Source organism: Xyrauchen texanus, chromosome 21 (assembly GCF_025860055.1).
Source record: "Xyrauchen texanus isolate HMW12.3.18 chromosome 21, RBS_HiC_50CHRs, whole genome shotgun sequence".
Classification (NCBI taxonomy): domain Eukaryota; kingdom Metazoa; phylum Chordata; class Actinopteri; order Cypriniformes; family Catostomidae; genus Xyrauchen; species Xyrauchen texanus.
In genome coordinates, this window is record NC_068296.1 from 29,384,949 (window position 1) to 29,402,949 (window position 18,001).

The window sequence follows — 18,001 nt, forward strand, 5'->3', positions numbered from 1 at the left end:
GTCCTTCCGGTTTCCTGAAGCACTGCACAGGTGCTGATGTATGCAAGTGTGTGCATGAATGTTTGATTAACGTGTGCGTGTGTTTAGAGCGTGTTCTTATTGGCGAAGCGTGTGCGCTCCTCCTCCTCATCTGATGAATCTCCTCCGTACGGAACGAGTCCAGAGGAGCTGCCGGAAACTTCTGGAAGCTTTATCTTCTTGACCATGTTCTCCTCAGCTGCAAAGATCAGTGTTTTCATGTCAATCAGTACATCATTGGTACAACAACAAATTATGCTGCAGCAGCATCAGAAAGACATTAAATGTTTCACATCTCAAACGGAGGTTAGTGTTAGGGGTTAGTAAATTTAAAGGGGTCATGACATATTCTTTATATAGCTCTGGAAAAAATCTCCACTGCAAAATTATCAGTTCCTCTGGATTTAACATTTATCACAGCACGTCACTTTTTCCACATATTGTTGTTACAGCCTTATTCCAAAATGTATTAATTCATTATTTTCCTAAAGATTCTACCAACAATACCCCATAATGACAACATTAAAGTTTTTTTTAAATCTTTTTCAAAAAATATATTTTTTATAATTTATAAAAAAAAAAAAACTGCATGTACATAAGTATTCACACGCTTTGCTCAATACTTTGTTGAAGCACCTTTGACACCAATTACAGTCTCAAGTCTTTTTGTGTATGAATGCTACAAGCTTGGCACACCTATTTTTGGGCAGTTTCACCCATTCTTCTTTGCAGGACCTCTCAAGATCCATCAGGTTGGATGGGGAGCGTCGGTGCACAGCCATTTTCAGATCTCTCCAGAGATGTTCAATCGGGTTCAAGTCTGGGCTCTGGCTGGGCCACTCAAGGACATTCACAGAGTTGTCCCGTAGCCACTCCTTTGTTATCTTGGCTGTGTGCTTGGGGTCATTGTCCTGTTGGAAGATGAACCTTCACCCCAGTCTGAGGTCCAGAGCGCTCTGGATCAGGTTTTCATCAAGGATGTCTCTGTACATTGCTGCATTCATCTTTCCCTCGATCCTGACTAGTCTCCCAGTTCCTGCTGCTGAAAAACATCCCCACAGCATGATGCTGCCACCACCATGCTTCACTGTAGGGATGGTATTAGCCAGGTGATGAGCGGTGCCTGGTTTCCTCCAGACATGACGCTTGCCATTCAGGCCAAATAGTTCAATCTTTGTTTCATCAGACCAGAGAATTTTGTTTCTCATGGTTTGAGATGCCTTCAGGTGCGTTTTGGCAAACTCCAGATGGACTGTCATGTGCCTTTTACTGATGAGTGGCTTCAGACTCTACCATACAGGCCTGATTGGTGGAGTGCTGCAGAGATGGTTGTTCTTCTGGAAGTTTCTTCTCTCTCCACAGAGAAATGCTGGAGCTCTGTCAGAGTGACCATCAGGTTCTTGGTCACCTCCCTGACTAAGGCCCTTCTCACTCGATCGCTCAGTTTGGCCGGGCGGCCAGCTCTAGGAAGAGTCCCGGTGGTTCCAAACTTCTTCCATTTATGGATAATGGAGGCCACTCTGCTCATTTGGACCTTCAATGCTGCAGGCATTTTTCTGTACCCTTCCCCAGATCTGTGCCTCGATACAATCCTGTCTCGGAGGTCTACAGACAATTCCTTGGACTTCATGGCTTGGTTTGTGCTCTGACATGCACTGTTAACTGTATGACCTTATATAGACAGGTGTGTGCCTTTCCAAATCATGTATGAATTTACCACAGGTGGACTCCAATCAAGTTGTAGAAACATCTCAAGGATGATCAGTGGAAACAGGATGCACCTGAGCTCAATTTTGAGTGTCATGGCAAAGGCTGCGAATACTTATGTACATGTGATTTTTTTCATTTTAATTAATTTGCAAAGACTTCAAACAAACTTCTTTCACGTTGTCATTATGGGGTATTCTTTGTAGAATTTTGAGGAAAATAACGAATTTAATCCATTTTGGAATAAGGCTGTAACATAACAAAATGCGGAAAAAGCGAAGTGCTGGGAATACTTTCCGGATGCACTGTACCTATAATAAAACAATTCACTGAAAGTAAATAGTGACTCAGGCAAACATTCTGTCTAATATCTCCATATTGTGTTGCATGGAAGAAAATCATATGGGTTTGGAACAACATGATGGTGAATGATGACAGAATTTCCATTAATAATAATAGTGTAGTACATGTTCAATGTGTATTATGTAATGGAATATAGGAGAGTAAACGTCTTCTATGTCATTTGTGAAAGTAACAAGTTTCTCACTACTTGAGTACTCTTTTAATTGGATACTTTCTTACTCAAGTAATTATTTATGTTAGTACTTTTACTTCTACTTGAGTATTTATGTTTTTGAAGTAATTGTACTTGAGTACAGTTATTGGCTACTCTACCCACCTCTGCATATAGTTCACAGAGTGTATTAACCTCCCACTCAATCCACTCTGACCAGCAGAGAGGGGACTTCATTTATAACTTAATACATAATTTGGGGTTAAGCCATAAACTCGAGGCAACATTTATATTAATGTCAGAATTAAACACACCAGACACTTTTGTCCATACCGAGTGTAAATGCGAGATAACGGGCTGTAATTAAATTTCTCCGGTTAGTTTAATAGAAAGGCATTGCAATGGCGAAATAGGGGTAAGAACTTCCTGTTCAATACAAAACCAGGGAGGGGCTCTCTCAGGTGGAATCAACCTATGAGCCAAATGTCTGAGACAGAATGTATAATAATAAAACGAAATCTTGGGTAGGCCTAGCCCACCTTTTTCAATCGGCCTATGCAGCTTACTAAAATGTAATCTGGGAAATTTACCATTCCAAATGAAGGACGCTATGCTCTCAAATTGCTTGAAATAAGAGCGGGGGACATCTATTGTGAGTGACTGTAGCAAGTAGTTGAATTTTGGAATATAATTCATAATAACATTAACCTTCCCAATCATCGATAAATGTAATGAAGCCCACCTGCCCACGTCGCTCGAGAACCTTTTTATTAATGGGCCAAAATGAACTAAAATCACACAAATTTGCTGGGAATAAAATGGCCAAATACTTTATGCCCTGTTTGGGCCACTGGTAGGCGCCCGACTGGAAGGCCTTTACTAGGCAGTATGAAGTCAGAGCCAAAGCTTCAGATTTAGACCAATTGACTCTGTATACTGAGAACTTCAGAAAAGGTATTAATAATTCTGTGAAGGAGGAACAAAATATAATCTGCGTAAAGCAGAAGCATATGCACCATACCTCCCACCACCACCCCTGGAAAATCATCCTCCTTATGGCTGCTAATGGTTCCAGGGCAAGACAGAACAATAATGGGGAAAAACAACGCTGCCGGGTGCCCTTATCCAGAGTAAAATAATCTGAAATTAATCCATTTGTTTGTACCGATGCTACCGGGTGTCTATAAAGTAACTTCCAATAAAAGTATTCCCAAACCCATATATTTCCTAAATCTTAAAAAGACAATCCCATTCCACCATATCAAACACCTTTTCAGCATCAAGTGAGATGGCCACAATCGGAGTCTAGGGTTGCAATGGTATCAAGGTATGATAACTGTCTCAGAAAATATCATGGTATCACGGTATACGGTATTACACAATTACTATTATTAGTGAAAACAGAAGTGTTAATTTATTTTTGAGCAAACACTTTATTATAATTGAAACCATTTATTTTACTGAAGTATGTGTTACACTTTTAAGAATGATGCGTCGTCCACTCTTGGTACATATGTGTAAACAAAAAGTCTCCCTTTTTAAAATAAATAGAAAAAATAAGAAAGCTAACAGAATTATAATAAACAGAATTATAAACATGATAAAAAATAGCATGTAACTATAACATGTTATATAACTAAAGCTTATTAGTTTAAATGTTAGCATAGCATGTATATACTATATATACTTTAGGTGCACGACAGAACAGCCAGATTGCTCCTGTCTGTCCCTTTAACTCAGTGGTTCTCAATTGGTTTAGCTTCAGGACAGATTTTACATTGGACATCAAATGTCAACCTGCCATAGATTAAACATAACCTGTATTTAAAGTATCCTGAGTAGCATTTCCTTTTATGTTGCATAGATTTGTTCATGGTTTTCCAGTACAAGGACATGCATCAAGTGACATTATTTTTGTTGTTGATGTCAACAACAAAATCTACAGGAAGTTTTCTCTCCCCTTTTTAAAAATAGAAGAGCATATTTACTTATATGGGCCCATTATAATCCCATTTTTACCTAATATTACATATTTATACACATATTACACAGAAGGCTCCTCATTACCATGGTCAGTGTGCTAGTCTTAAATAATAGTAATAATAATAATAAATTAATGTATTTATGAAAAATAAATACTAGCTGATTTATATTTCTATCTTGAAACTTTAACTACAACTGCCACTATTGATATAAAATGAGGTCTAATAGATTCTACCTTTAGATTATCTCAAATAAAACTATAACATTTTGAATGTTAGAATCACTTTAAATGCCTCCCAAGCCATGCCCACAGAGGACACTGAAGACCAGTTGGTCTCCATATAAACACTGATTTCAGTCTTTAACATTTGTTGGAATTCAGGATTTTGCAAAAGGGATACAGTAAAGCGCCAACTATATGATTTCTTTTTCTCTGTATGTGGCAAAACCTCTAAACTCATCAGGGTGTGATCTGAGACCAAGATGTTTCCAACTGCGCAACCCACAACAGATGAAATGAGGGAGAACATACATATATATATATATATATATATATATATATATATATATATATATATATATATTAGGGCAGTCGATTTAACGCGTTAATTCAGTGCGATTAATTTGACAAAAAAATAACGAGTTAAAATTTACACAATTAATCGCACCATAATAAGGAAGATTCCTGAGAAATGTAAAACTTGTAGTACCACCTGGTTACTCCAGAGGGCAGTAAGTGAAATTTCAGCTGTATGAGCAACACTCAGTATATAGAGTGAACAAAACACTTCAGCAGGAAGAACAACGCAAACATTCTTGCGTTCCAAACACTTGAAGGAGCACAAATGCGAACTAAGGGATCTCAAGATGTGTTTAAAGATTGAGTAATAAACTATATTTAACTTGAAACAGTGAACTAAAAATTGTATGTTTATGATGCGACGCACCCGAGACGTTACACAAGCATGTCTGATGCAGGTGTAGGTTGATGGGCTCTTAAACAAGCCCTCATAATAAATCTCCAACTGATTGACAAATTCACTTGTGTAATGGATTGCTGTGAACTGTATGCCAATGACTGACTTATGATCAATGATATGGTAGTAAACAATACATTCTATTCTAAAGTCACTTTTTGTATAATCTCATCAATGATGAACTCTTCTGCTACCAGAATGTAATGCATTTTAATTATCTGAATATTTGTAATATATATATATATATATATATAATTTTTAAATATTTAAAGATAACTATGTATAATTATATATTGATATAAATATGTATAATCTTTATATATTGAATTATTGTTATATGAGGGGCTTTCTCAGCAAATATTTGTATATGCGATTAAATCGCAATTAATTAATCGGGACACCATGTAATTAATTCGATTAAAAATTGTAATTGATTGACAGCCCTAATATATATATTAAAAAAATCTATTGTAGAATAAATCTTATGGACTTTGTTGAAAAAATTTATAATCCCCATCAGATCTCCAAGTATCTGTGAGACCAATATTTTTTACACATCCTGTGAAGCGACAATGTTGCTCTAGGGGGCTTGAACACTTTTGCTTCACTATGATCAAGGACTGAGTCCATCAAAAGATTAAAGTCTCCTCACAATATTATATCATGAGGGGTGCCAGCGGCTTGTAACATCCCTTCAAGATCTATAAAGTCCTGATAATCAACGTTAGGTGCATAAATATTAGCCAAAAATCAACCTTTGACCCCTGAATTACTGCCAAAACAAAAATTACTCTTCCAAATGTATCTTTACTCTGTTTGAGACATTTGAATTTGTAGATGTTTACCTATCAGTGTGATGACTCCCATGCTCTTACTTGAGCCAGCACTAAAGAAAACATGTCCACCCCATATCTTCCCAAATCTTTCAGCTTCCTACAGGGAAAGATGCGTTTCTTGAAGAAACACCATCATATTTCTTACGTTTAAGAAATAACCTTCCTTTTTATGGGGTGCCCCAACCCATTCCACGTGGATGGAGACAATACACTCATATTTCCTCAGACAGTCAAGTGAACGTTCAGTGAGTCAGGCTCACTCGGCTGATACACGAGCGCAACAAAAGCCTTAATCACTCCAATGATTGCAAGAAATATTCCAGAAAACAAACTCCTACCAATAGGAGGCATAAGAGCATATAATGTGCAGATTCATCCACAAACTGTTTCGAAGGAGTGCTACTCCACAAAACATACTCCAGCCGCTAGGTGAAACCAGCACAAAAAGAAACAAAGGCGCTCAGATTCTTAGGACGAACAAGTGAATGAGTCAGGTCCACTCGGCTGCATCACAATGACTTACTCAGTTCATTGACTTTATGAAGGAAAATGCTTACAGTGGGCATGTAAAATATTTTGCGGTCATCTATTCTCAATTTGGCCGGGAACATCAGTGCAAAAGCGACCTTCCGTTGATGTAAGGGTTTCTTGCATTCCTTGAATCAATGACAATTTTCTCATCAAATTTGCAAAGTCTGGGAACGATAAAATGTTGTGGTTCTTCCAAGAAAGACTCCCTCCAACAGCGTTTTTAACTGCCCCATCTTTCAATAACAGTTCCTTATCATATTGTGACTGGTTAACAAGCAATCTGTGCTGAATTGAGCCGAATACACATACGATCCATGCTGAAATATATTAAACACATATAATACAATCCACGGTGAAACATGATCCACACACATTTCATCCTGCACTCATGTGATCAGGAACTTTGTTACATTTCAGTCAATATTTCCTGGTGTTGAGATGCTTCAACAGAGGCTTAAGCAGAGACGCTGGTCTTCACAAGCATGACATCTCAAATCTTCCATCGTCTGGACGAGACACGGTTCTCCAACCAGAGGCAGCATTGAAATGTAGCAGAACAGATGCGTTTTCAAAAGTTGAGTTCGTAACTCGGCGCACATAGCCGGAAACGCATAAAAGTAGTCAAAGACATCCATCTAGTGCATATTTACATAGACAAACAATTACAAACAATCCAGATGGGCACCAATGTCCCCATAGGCGTTGTGGTCTTGTGTCATGTGCTGATGTATTCATCTGTTTGACATCACAATGTAGAAAAAATCCAAACGAGACGTTTTTGCAGCTTGGTTTAAATAAATGCTCTTTTTGCAGGGAGGAGGAAGTTTTGAGTTCTGGAACTTACAGTATGTTTTTATAGTACAATGACTACTTATATGTCAAAAGATCAAGGAACATTTGATTCCTCAGGTCATGACCCCATTAACAACAAAAGCCATAAATAGGAAAATGCCAATTAACATTGTATGTGCACCTGTGTGTATGAGGGGTCTGCTGGTTTCTTCTGCAGGTCTCTTTCTGATGGCTGGAGCTGTTGGTGGAGGCATCAGTGTACTGAACAAACAACAAACGCATCATGTTACTCATACTCATACCCTTTGCAGGGCTTGGTAAACTGGTATATAGCTCATCTCTGTCATGACTGCTATGTTGCTTGGAACTGCATCAAAGACTTTCACCCACATTTGCACTTGTGTATATGGTTGAGTGACAATAAAGAGATTTGATTTGACCTCCTTAACCAACCCAACTTTAACTAAACCCAATAAAGCCTCAACACTGAACACCGTAACATGATAAATTAATTTAATGAATGTTCAGATCAGTGAGACAAAATTCATATGGTTTCTAGACTTCTATTACAAAATAACACACACAAAAGATGCATACACAGCATCAGCGTTTGATTCCCTTCAGCATTTACTCCGAAATATTAGCCAAATTATTTCTGCATTTAAAGTGTATGTGCATAATGCATAAAACAATCACTGAAAACAGAAGAAACAGGTGAAGAATCAATCACCTCTCAGAGCAGCTGTGGCCTTCTTCTGGATTTACTGCAACATCTGCAGGCATCTCATTCTAAACACACACATATACATGAGTCTCTAATAATGACTTAAACAGTCAAATTTGTTAAATGGAGTTTAAAGTACTACACTATTTTTGGTATACTTTAACATACATTGATCAGCCACAACATTAAAACCTAATGCCTAATATTGTGTAGGCCCCCCTCGTGCCACCAAAACAGCCCCAACCTGTATCTCAGAATAACATTCCGAGCTGATATTCTTACCACAATTGTACAGAGCGATTATCTGAGTTAATGTAGACTTTGTCAGTTCAAACCAGTCTGGCCATTCTCTGTTAACCTCTCCAAAGAACTGCTACTCACTGTTTTTGGCACCATTCGGAGTAAATTCTAGAGACAATCCCAGGTGATCAGCAGTTACAGAAATACTTATACCAGCCAATCAGGCACCAATGGTCCAGATCAAAAATTTTTCCCCATACTGATAGTTGATGTGAACATTAATTGAAGCTTCTGACCCGTATCTGCTTGATTTTATGCAATGCACTGCTGCCACACAATTGGCTGATTAGATAACCGCATGGATGATTGTTGGTGCCAGATGGGCTGGTTTTAGTATTTCTGTAACTGCTGATCTCCTGGGATTTTCACACACACGGTCTCTAGAATTTACTCAGAATGGTGCCAAAAACAAAAAAACATCCAGTGAGTGGCAGTTCTGTGGACGGAAACGCCTTGTTGATGAGAGAGATGAACAGAGAATGGCCAGACTGGTTCGAACTGACAAAGTCTACGGTAACTCCGATAACTGCTCTGTACAATTGTAGTGAGAAGAAAATCATCTCAGAATGCCACTCTGAGATGCGGGTTGGTGCTTTATTGGTGGAACGAGGGGGACCTACACAATATCAGGCAGGTAGTTAGTTTTAATGTTGTGGCTGATCAGTGTAGGTAGAACTTTGTGTCATCTCACACACATACACACACACACACACACCTGCGTTTTCTGCTGCTCTTCTGAAAATAGTTGCTTTGGACTGCCAGAAGGACATGAGTCACTATCAGCGGCATCGGACGCTGCATCCTCATCCTGATACACAAAGAATGTTAAATTGAAAGCGTTATAAATTCTGGCATAGCCACCTGTGCATCAGTGTGCTAGCGTGTGTATGCATGTGCTCTCACCTGCTTCAGGAATGAGTTTGGATGATGAGAGCACACGGGGTACTGCACTGGGCTGCTGGTCAGCTGTGATTGGCCAATTAGTCCACTGGAGTCGTTCCAGTATCCACTGACAGCGCGAAACGGTGGGTAGGTGCTTGTGTAACCATTGGATGGGTAACTGAACCACGACTGGCTGCTGTAGCTGTTATTAGCAGAGTACCCGTGTGTCGGGTAAACTGGAAAACAAACCATATAATGTAATTCAACTAAAACAGACAGTCTGGACCAATAAGGAGGCTTTCACACTAGCAGTTTAGTCAAACAGAGCACAGTTTGCATGAAAAATTGATAATATGAAAGCTGTTTTGCAGAATGAGGTGCCAAACCCGAGACTACCTGTAGGAGGTGGACTGAGTTCAGTTGAAATGGAACTGAGGCACGGTTTGCATGAGTGAGAAAGCAACCTGTACTCAGTACCACACTAGTTCAGGAAGTAAAATAACTTGTTTGTGCTTGATCAGTGACACACACACACACACACACACACACACACACCCACCCCCGCACGCACATGGAATCATGTCAGATTGAACAGCTAAGAACATATAACACACACCTGTAGTGGAACCAGTGGCTGGATACGTCAACGTCATCCGAGCATAATCTGCCCTCACCTGAACAAACACAAAAATACAATGTGAAATTCACGATGCATGGCAGGCAATGTATGATAAATTATATGCATCTAATCTCAACATGTTCACATACTTGTACACACACACGCTTACCGTCTGAAGTAGACTTTCACACAGTTTCTTCGCTGCGTTGAGTCCTGCAGCATTTGGATGGCTGCAAGAGATGAATTACATCAGACACATGGGACACCACCAAGACGGTGTATGAAAGAGCATCAGTGGCTGTATGTACAGAGAAACTTTACCTGATGTATAGATAGAGTGGTTCGAAGGACTCCCGACGCGACGCCTGCTCGATGTATCCTGACCCTCTGCCTCTGAGGAAGACACGTGCACCCGTCTCAGACTGAATGTGCTGCAGGTACGAGCCCGACGGCCCCTCCACACGCTCATTCACATTAAAGGACGGATTCGATTGGTCCAGTCCTACAAATATCTTATTGTGCACAAAACTCTGAAACCAATAAGATGCCACAGTCATTCACTACAGCCGATGACATCACACCTCACACCCTGACGCCCAGGCTTTAGGATCAAGATCAGCTCGCAGTGGACGGACAGGAAAAATATGCAAGTCACTTGCTTTTGTATGTATTCATGTAAACGCCTCATTTGATATCAACACAGATCAGGGGACTGAGCCATAAAGCTAGTTAAAAAAAACTTGAGTTGAGTGATCTGGAGCTGAAAAAACAAAACCTATCAGGTTTAATTGATACATGATAATGCTCATCTAAGTTCACTGTCAACTCTGAGTTTAAGATTAGTTCTCACAATGAATATGCCCCAGTGCACATGAATGAGTGAAGTTTGGTGAAAAAAGCCAATCGTGTGAAACATGGAGAGAGAGAATGAAATTTGCCTTTTTATGTAAATACAAAGAATTTAAATCCATTTATTTAAAATAAAAACAGAGCACTCCGAATACTCTATGCAATTATAGGTAAGCAATAACAAGCATTTGTTCTTTTTTTAAAGATGTATTTTGTGCACCACTTATTTTGAACTTCAATTGAAATACCGCATCTTCATATCAAGTGCATTAAAAAATGGGTTTGGGTGCCATTCATCCCTTTCTATAGATTCCTTGTGGAGTGATTGAGCTTTTAATATTGTAAAATTGATAATTATAGGCAGGTGGTATAGTAATCTATTTTACTAGCCATTTTATACATATCCTAAAATATAAAATTATATTTACGAAATATATTTATAGCTACGTAGCAAGTTAGATGTGGAGCGTAAATTAGTATAGCGATGAACACTGGTAAAATCCAATCCACTTTCATGGTACCTAAAATCCAGGGATGACTAAACTAAACCTTAACTGGCTAGCCACCTAAACCGGCTTCATGGTACAAGCCCCAGGAGAGATGAACCATTAACCCAGACAGATTGCACTGTTTGTGTGTTTACATGAGACTATTCATATACTTCCATGTATAGCAGTAGTGTGCACATTTTTGTGGTCATTAAACACTTCTCCGGCAGAACTCATTATAGCCCTACAGAATAGAGTCCTACACACCAGAATAGACCCCTTTACACCAGGATATAGCCCTACACACCAGAATAGACCCCTTTATACTATAATATAGCCCTACACAACAGAATAGACCCCTTCATACCATAATATAGCCCTACACAACAGAATAGACCCCTTCATACCATAATATAGCCCCACACACCAGAATAGACCCCTTTATACCATAATATAGCCCCACACACCAGAATAGACCCCTTCATACCATAATATAGCCCTACACAACAGAATAGACCCCTTCATACCATAATATAGCCCTACACAACAGAATAGACCCCTTCATACCATAATATAGCCCCACACACCAGAATAGACCCCTTTATACCATAATATAGCCCTACACACCAGAATAGAGCCCTACAAACCAGATTAGAGCCCTACACACTGGAATAGAGCCCTACACACAAGTATCTTCTTGAGTGTCAGAGCGGCTGCTTTCATAAACACTGTAACTGACATGAATCCATTAATCATGAGAGATTATGTCCTGAATGCAGATTAAATGGCTTAATAAACATACCTTGAAACTCCAGTGTGATGAATCTGAGAAAGTCACTAAAAAAAACTCTCATACTGTATAATGTGCATGTGTGAGATTTATACTTTCAGTCAGAAGTTTGGACACACACAACTGAATTTGCTCAACGTGTATAGAGCGGTAATCTAGATAAACAAACTCAAATATAAAATAGATTGGAATTTTTTTGGTCACTACATAATTTCCATACTTTCATTTTTGTCACTATTTGTCCAAAATGTAGAAATGTAATAAATGATAAGTTGGAGTGACTAAACTTTTGACTTGTAGTGTGTAAGTGTTTATGATGTGTTAGCAGGTGCAGTGAACTCCAGGTGCGAGTTTGTGATCTGGAGTTGTTCTGTCTGTTGTTACTGTAGGAGGTTTGTATCAGCAGAAACCATAAACTCAACTGACCTGCCTTCTTTACCTCCACACACACATTAGTATCACGCACTCTACAGATCTGCCTTCATTATCCTCCACACACATTGGTACATACCCCTGAGTGTGGAGGGGGTGGTTTGTGAGTAGGTATGGTGGGGGTTTTTGGGGGGAGGGATGCGGTGGCTGCTGGACAGTGTCGGTACACTGGTACAGTTGGCATCACTGGAGGCTGCAGACCATCTGACGAGCGCCGAACATCCTCACAGATCAGTTCCTTTATTCTCACCACAGCCTCTGATGACAGAAAATAACTTTCAGTTAACTTCCACTTAAACACAAACATCCTGTCTTAACCACATGATACATGAAACATTTTTCCAGTCCTTGCAAGCTGCATAATGCAACATTTGTCTTGACAATAGTCACATGGTATCTGGTGCACACAGTGAAATCTCAATGCCCCAAATCACACACCACATAGCATGACTAATACCTATTTAGGCCTGCAGAGATTATTAAATAATTGTGTACTTGCAGTTATTTGACATACAGGCATTGTGCTTATATAAATAAGGTAATTTTATTGTGCATCTCATTCAACTGAACCCCGACCGACTCAATCCAACCAGCCGCACAGTTCCTGAAGAGCGAGTGAAGATTAACCGCTTCTGAAGCACTGTGATGATTATTTATAATCTTAAAATGTTTTATTAGTACAATCATTTTTAAGAGTTGCTCCTAAATTTCCACATTAGGAGCTATTTTAGGTTTAATACTTTTTTGTGAATAAGGGCCTAGGGCAGATGTATTTTCATAATATAACAATGATATTATCAGTATTACAATACTGACATTGACTCTTTTAAAAAAAAAAAAAAAAACAGGTATTGCCTGAATCGCGAGTGCATTTTCATTTTTGTAAACTTAGAGATGCACCTCTCCCACAAATTGAAACAACCCAAATCCACTGGAGATGAAGGTTGACAACTCAGTGCTCCCTGGCCACATTAAAATGAAACTATGTAGTGCCGCTGCAGAGATACGTGTGTGTGTGTGTGTGTGTGTGTGTGTGTGTATATACACACACACACACAGGGTTAGGAGGGTTAATTTTTTTTATGTAATATGTTACATACTACTGGTTACTTAATGATAAATGTAATCAGTGATGTAATCTAAATACGATACTATAAAAGTATTGTATTCAGAATACTTTTCATTACTTTTGGATCAGCGCAAGGGAACATATGTAAATAAAGTAAACAAAATGTATGTGATCTCAAACTTTAAATTATGCCTTGAATGCAAACAGAACATGTTTGAGTAAAATTATGAGTACTGTTATTACTGTTATTATATCTGAGGAAAAGAAACATGGACACAGCACCCTACCAAGAAAACAGAATATGAGCTGTTAATGTAGAAATCAGGTGAGTTCTCTGTCTGCTACAGAAAAAGAAAATGTATCATAAAGCAAGTATAATCAGAACAGATGGACTGAAATACAGTATGTCTTGGTTAGCATTAAACTAAATATGACAGCATATACCTCAGATTCAAAAACACTACAAAGTGTAATTCTACCATGTATAGCACTTGGTGTGTATAGGCAATTGTAATTTGCACTATTCATTAAATTCACACTGTATTCAATAGGTAGATCACACGTTATCATTATTATTGTCATAACTAGATGCAATTTTAATTTGTTAATAATGATCAGGGATGCAAAATCATGAGAGGTGAAAGTCATAGCAGGTTTTCCAGGGGTATTTTTTTCAGTTGATTTTTGTATCATTTTTATATTCAAAATGTTTTTTTAGTACCGTTCACCTGGGGGAGGGGCACTTTTTTCAGCTTCAATACAGAACGTCATGGCTAATATAGTACAGTTCGCATTTGCAGCCATGCAGACCAGGGGATTTCTATGCCATATCATCAATGATGCACAAATCACGTCAGTATTGTCAGCTATTCCAGCTCCTGCTAAATGATGAGGACCACAGATTTGTTTGAGCACTTAGGCCAACTCATTTACTAAATTTTTTTATCCCATTTTTCTCCCAATTTGAAATGACCAATTCCCACTACTTAGTAGGTCCACGTGGTGGCGCGGTTACTCACCTCAATCCAGGTGGCGGAGGACAAGTCTCAGTTGCCTCCGCTTCTGAAACGGTCAATCCGCACATTTTATCATGTGGCTCATTGTGCCTGACACCGCGGAGACTCACAGCATGTGGAGGCTCATGCTACTCTCCGTGATTCACGCACAACTTACCACGTGACCCACTGAGAGCAAGAACCACTAATCGTGACCATGAGGAGTTTACCCCATGTGACTACCCTCCCTAGCAACCAGTTGTCAGCGTCAATACACGCTGATCTACCCAGGCCCCAAGGCTAACTCATTTTAATATTAACTCATTTTAGCGCAACCTAGTTAATGCAATTTCTGTGTGGCTCTTATTACCTTCAAATCCTCAGGTCCTTGGATAATGAGAGCATTTTCACAGCTGGAAGGCCAAAATTGCACTGAACTTTAATATTGTTTAGATTTTCTCTTTTAACAAGCAAATAAGGTCAAAATTTCCAAGAAAATAATGCATGTTCTTCTGTGGCCATCGCGATGAAGCAGCTGTTTGCCTTGAGAGCAGAGTGCTGATGTGAGACAGGTGTTATTTGCGCATGCAACAGTAGGAGGCGCTCCTGACTCAAATGAACCCGAAGAGAACAAACATCTAAACCATCTCTCTCTCTAAACAAACAGTTGTCTGTATCACTTTGTCTGGAAAATTCAGTATTTCTTTTGTCAGAAATTAAAACTTATAATCCTGACAGTAATCCCAATTATTTGAAAATGTAACTAACCTATTTTTGTATCCTGATTATAGATACAGGTTTGGGGACTAACAGATTACTTGTAATGGCATTAAGTAATAAGGATACAAAAAGTAGGTAACTGTAATCCATTACAGTTACATAAAAACCCCATTGTGACATACATACACACACACACACATATATATATATATATATATATAAATACATACATACATACATACATACGAAAGCAACAGCATCCGCTGCTCAACAACAGACAGAACAGTGTACTTACTGTTGACTTCCTCCTGACTGCGTCCCTGCACATGCAGATACAGTGACCGTGCGCTACACACAGAGATAGAATTAGAGAAGTCACACACACAAATACCCAGGTTTTAATGTACAGATACATACGTGGCTGTACTGCAACTCTTCTCTGCATCACTCATGTAAAGTCCTTTAGTTGAAACGACTGCACCGCTGAACAGACGAATCTACAACACAATGAGAACATGTGACTAAACACACGTTTACAGACAGATCTCACGCACTCTCATTGTCACACTTCAGCTGATGATGTCATGTGTTATCGCACACCTCTTCTTGAGTTTTGCCTTTGGTAAGCAAATCTCTGCAGTTAAGCGGCACGTCATTTATGTCGACTTCAGCAACGATGACTTCATCAGTGGTGACAGGAGCAGCAGGAGTGGATACAGCCTGCGTGAACATACAAAAAACACATATGTAAGCATACAGAATGGCAGTGAATCATCATCATCGGTTGTCTTTGTGTGGAATGGTCAGTACTTTACTGGGCAGTGGCTGAAGTGGCTTTAGTTTGCCTTTAGCCATAAGCATGGCATTAATTTTCGCCGCCATCGCAGCAGCCATCTCCACGCCACCCTGCAGAGGCTCTTGCACATCAAGGGTGGACACTGAGCTGGAGCTGTGAGCTGCTGCACCCAGCACCGGTGCTATATTAGCAGCATGGGACTCATTCGCCACAACGCCCTGCAGGATGCCCGCTTGGGGTTTGGCCTGATCCCACCTGCTGCTCAAACACCTGCAGAAAACATCCACATCGCATGAGTCTAGTTAGACAAGTTTGGTTACATTTAAGGCCCAAATTTTCATCTCTTGCATACCTGTTTTATTATATATATATTGCAACTTGTGAGCTCGACCTTAATATTTGAAAAGCACATAAATCAGCCATATCATGTTCTACTTTAAATGTAATGATATTAATATTGTTTGTGCGAGGATTTGGTTATAGTATACATTAAAGACGTATGCAAACCATTATAAACTCACTAATATAACTTCAAACGGTCTTTGTGTGTATATAATGTGTGTGATGTATGTAGGCAGCAGCACACTGGAAGCTCTCCGCCTGTTCTAATCACACATGCGTTTTTTACTGTAGGAGGGGAGTATCAACAGAACTCTAAAACTCATAGAGTCTGTCTTCATGCCCTCCATCACCTACACAATCACAAACATGTTTATTATTAACAGTTCAAAAATAGCCATAGCATTCTTCGAAGTTTCACAGCTATTACAGGAATGTGGAAAGCACTCAAACCCGTGTTATATATCTAAGTATTATGGTACTACCATCTGATCACTATACAATGGAAACGCCACTGTACTGTTTTGTGAGGTTATATAATAGAGCCACACTGAAGTTTGCGCAGTTAAATTGTGAAACCTGAACACAAACACTCACGGTGATTGTGACGACATCTGCACTGGTTAAAGCATCGTGCGCGTAAAGTTTTAAATTAAAATACAAAATGTCAACATTAAATAAAAAATATGAACATAAAATGTAAAAATCCGCAGTTTTAAATTGAAAGTTTGATCATCGATCTACAAACACTCTCGTACTGAGGCCTCAACCGGAAGTCATGTCTCTTCTTCTTGCACGTAAGTTTAGTTGCGCTCTGCGCCACCTACCGTAATCATTAAAACCAATGTACCATTCGCTTGGATTATGACATTGGTCATTTGACATACAAAAAGAAAAAATAATTTGACATTTGAACGTGTTTTATCTGCATTCAAGCTGGACAAAACTGGGATGCCACCTATGTAAATCTACAAACTCACAGTAAGGTGGTGTGGTCATTAAAAACATAAAGGTGCTGGGAAAAGATTTAGGAAATTAGTTAAATGTGTGTAGAGAGAAATGACATCTTTCTTGTAACAGCACAAGACAGCAAATAAATAAATATCAGGGTAACGGCCCAATCAAAACGGCAAAAGTGTTTTATTTTTTACTTTCACATTAACATTAAAATTACCTTCAGTGTTACAGCAAATCAAACTGGCTAAATGATGGTCATGAATTCCAGTAGTATTGATTTTAGTTTTGTAAAAATACTAGAATCAATTTAATTGAACTTTTTAGATACTTTAAAACTGCATGTACATATTATTTATTTCGTGAGGCTTGTTAATTTTACCATATGTTTTAAATATGGTTTAAGAGATAAAGTATGATTTTTATAAAAAATAAATAAATCAAAAAGCCAAGTGTAACTGTTTACGTCCCAAAAGACGATAAGGAAGGAACATCAACTTCTCGAAGCCCCCACTTCAAGTAACGCCCCCTTGGATCACAAAGCCATTCTATTGGCTGAAAGAACTTTTCAAATCCAATGCAATCGCTGTATGATTTATGGCATGTTGTATTAAAGGTTAAATTACTCTAAACATTGTAATCCACTACAAAATATTTAGCTACAATTTTATTCACATTACTTATTA

At 38.8% G+C, this 18,001-nt stretch overlaps 1 protein-coding gene across 1 annotated transcript; it reads right to left on the reverse strand.

Annotated features, from left to right (window-relative positions):
• Positions 1–69: 69 nt before the first annotated feature.
• LOC127661554 (KH homology domain-containing protein 4-like) lies at positions 70–17,146 on the reverse strand. Its single transcript, XM_052152312.1, has 14 exons — positions 16,959–17,146; positions 16,037–16,292; positions 15,827–15,946; positions 15,644–15,723; positions 15,522–15,574; positions 12,522–12,700; positions 10,205–10,413; positions 10,053–10,113; positions 9,881–9,938; positions 9,286–9,500; positions 9,098–9,190; positions 8,089–8,147; positions 7,540–7,619; positions 70–217 (listed from the first exon to the last, which is right to left on the reverse strand). Exons 1-14 carry the CDS (start codon positions 16,973–16,975, stop codon positions 84–86), a joined length of 1,614 nt encoding a protein of 537 aa, XP_052008272.1. The 5' UTR covers positions 16,976–17,146; the 3' UTR covers positions 70–83.
• Between the last annotated feature and the right edge of the window lie 855 nt (positions 17,147–18,001).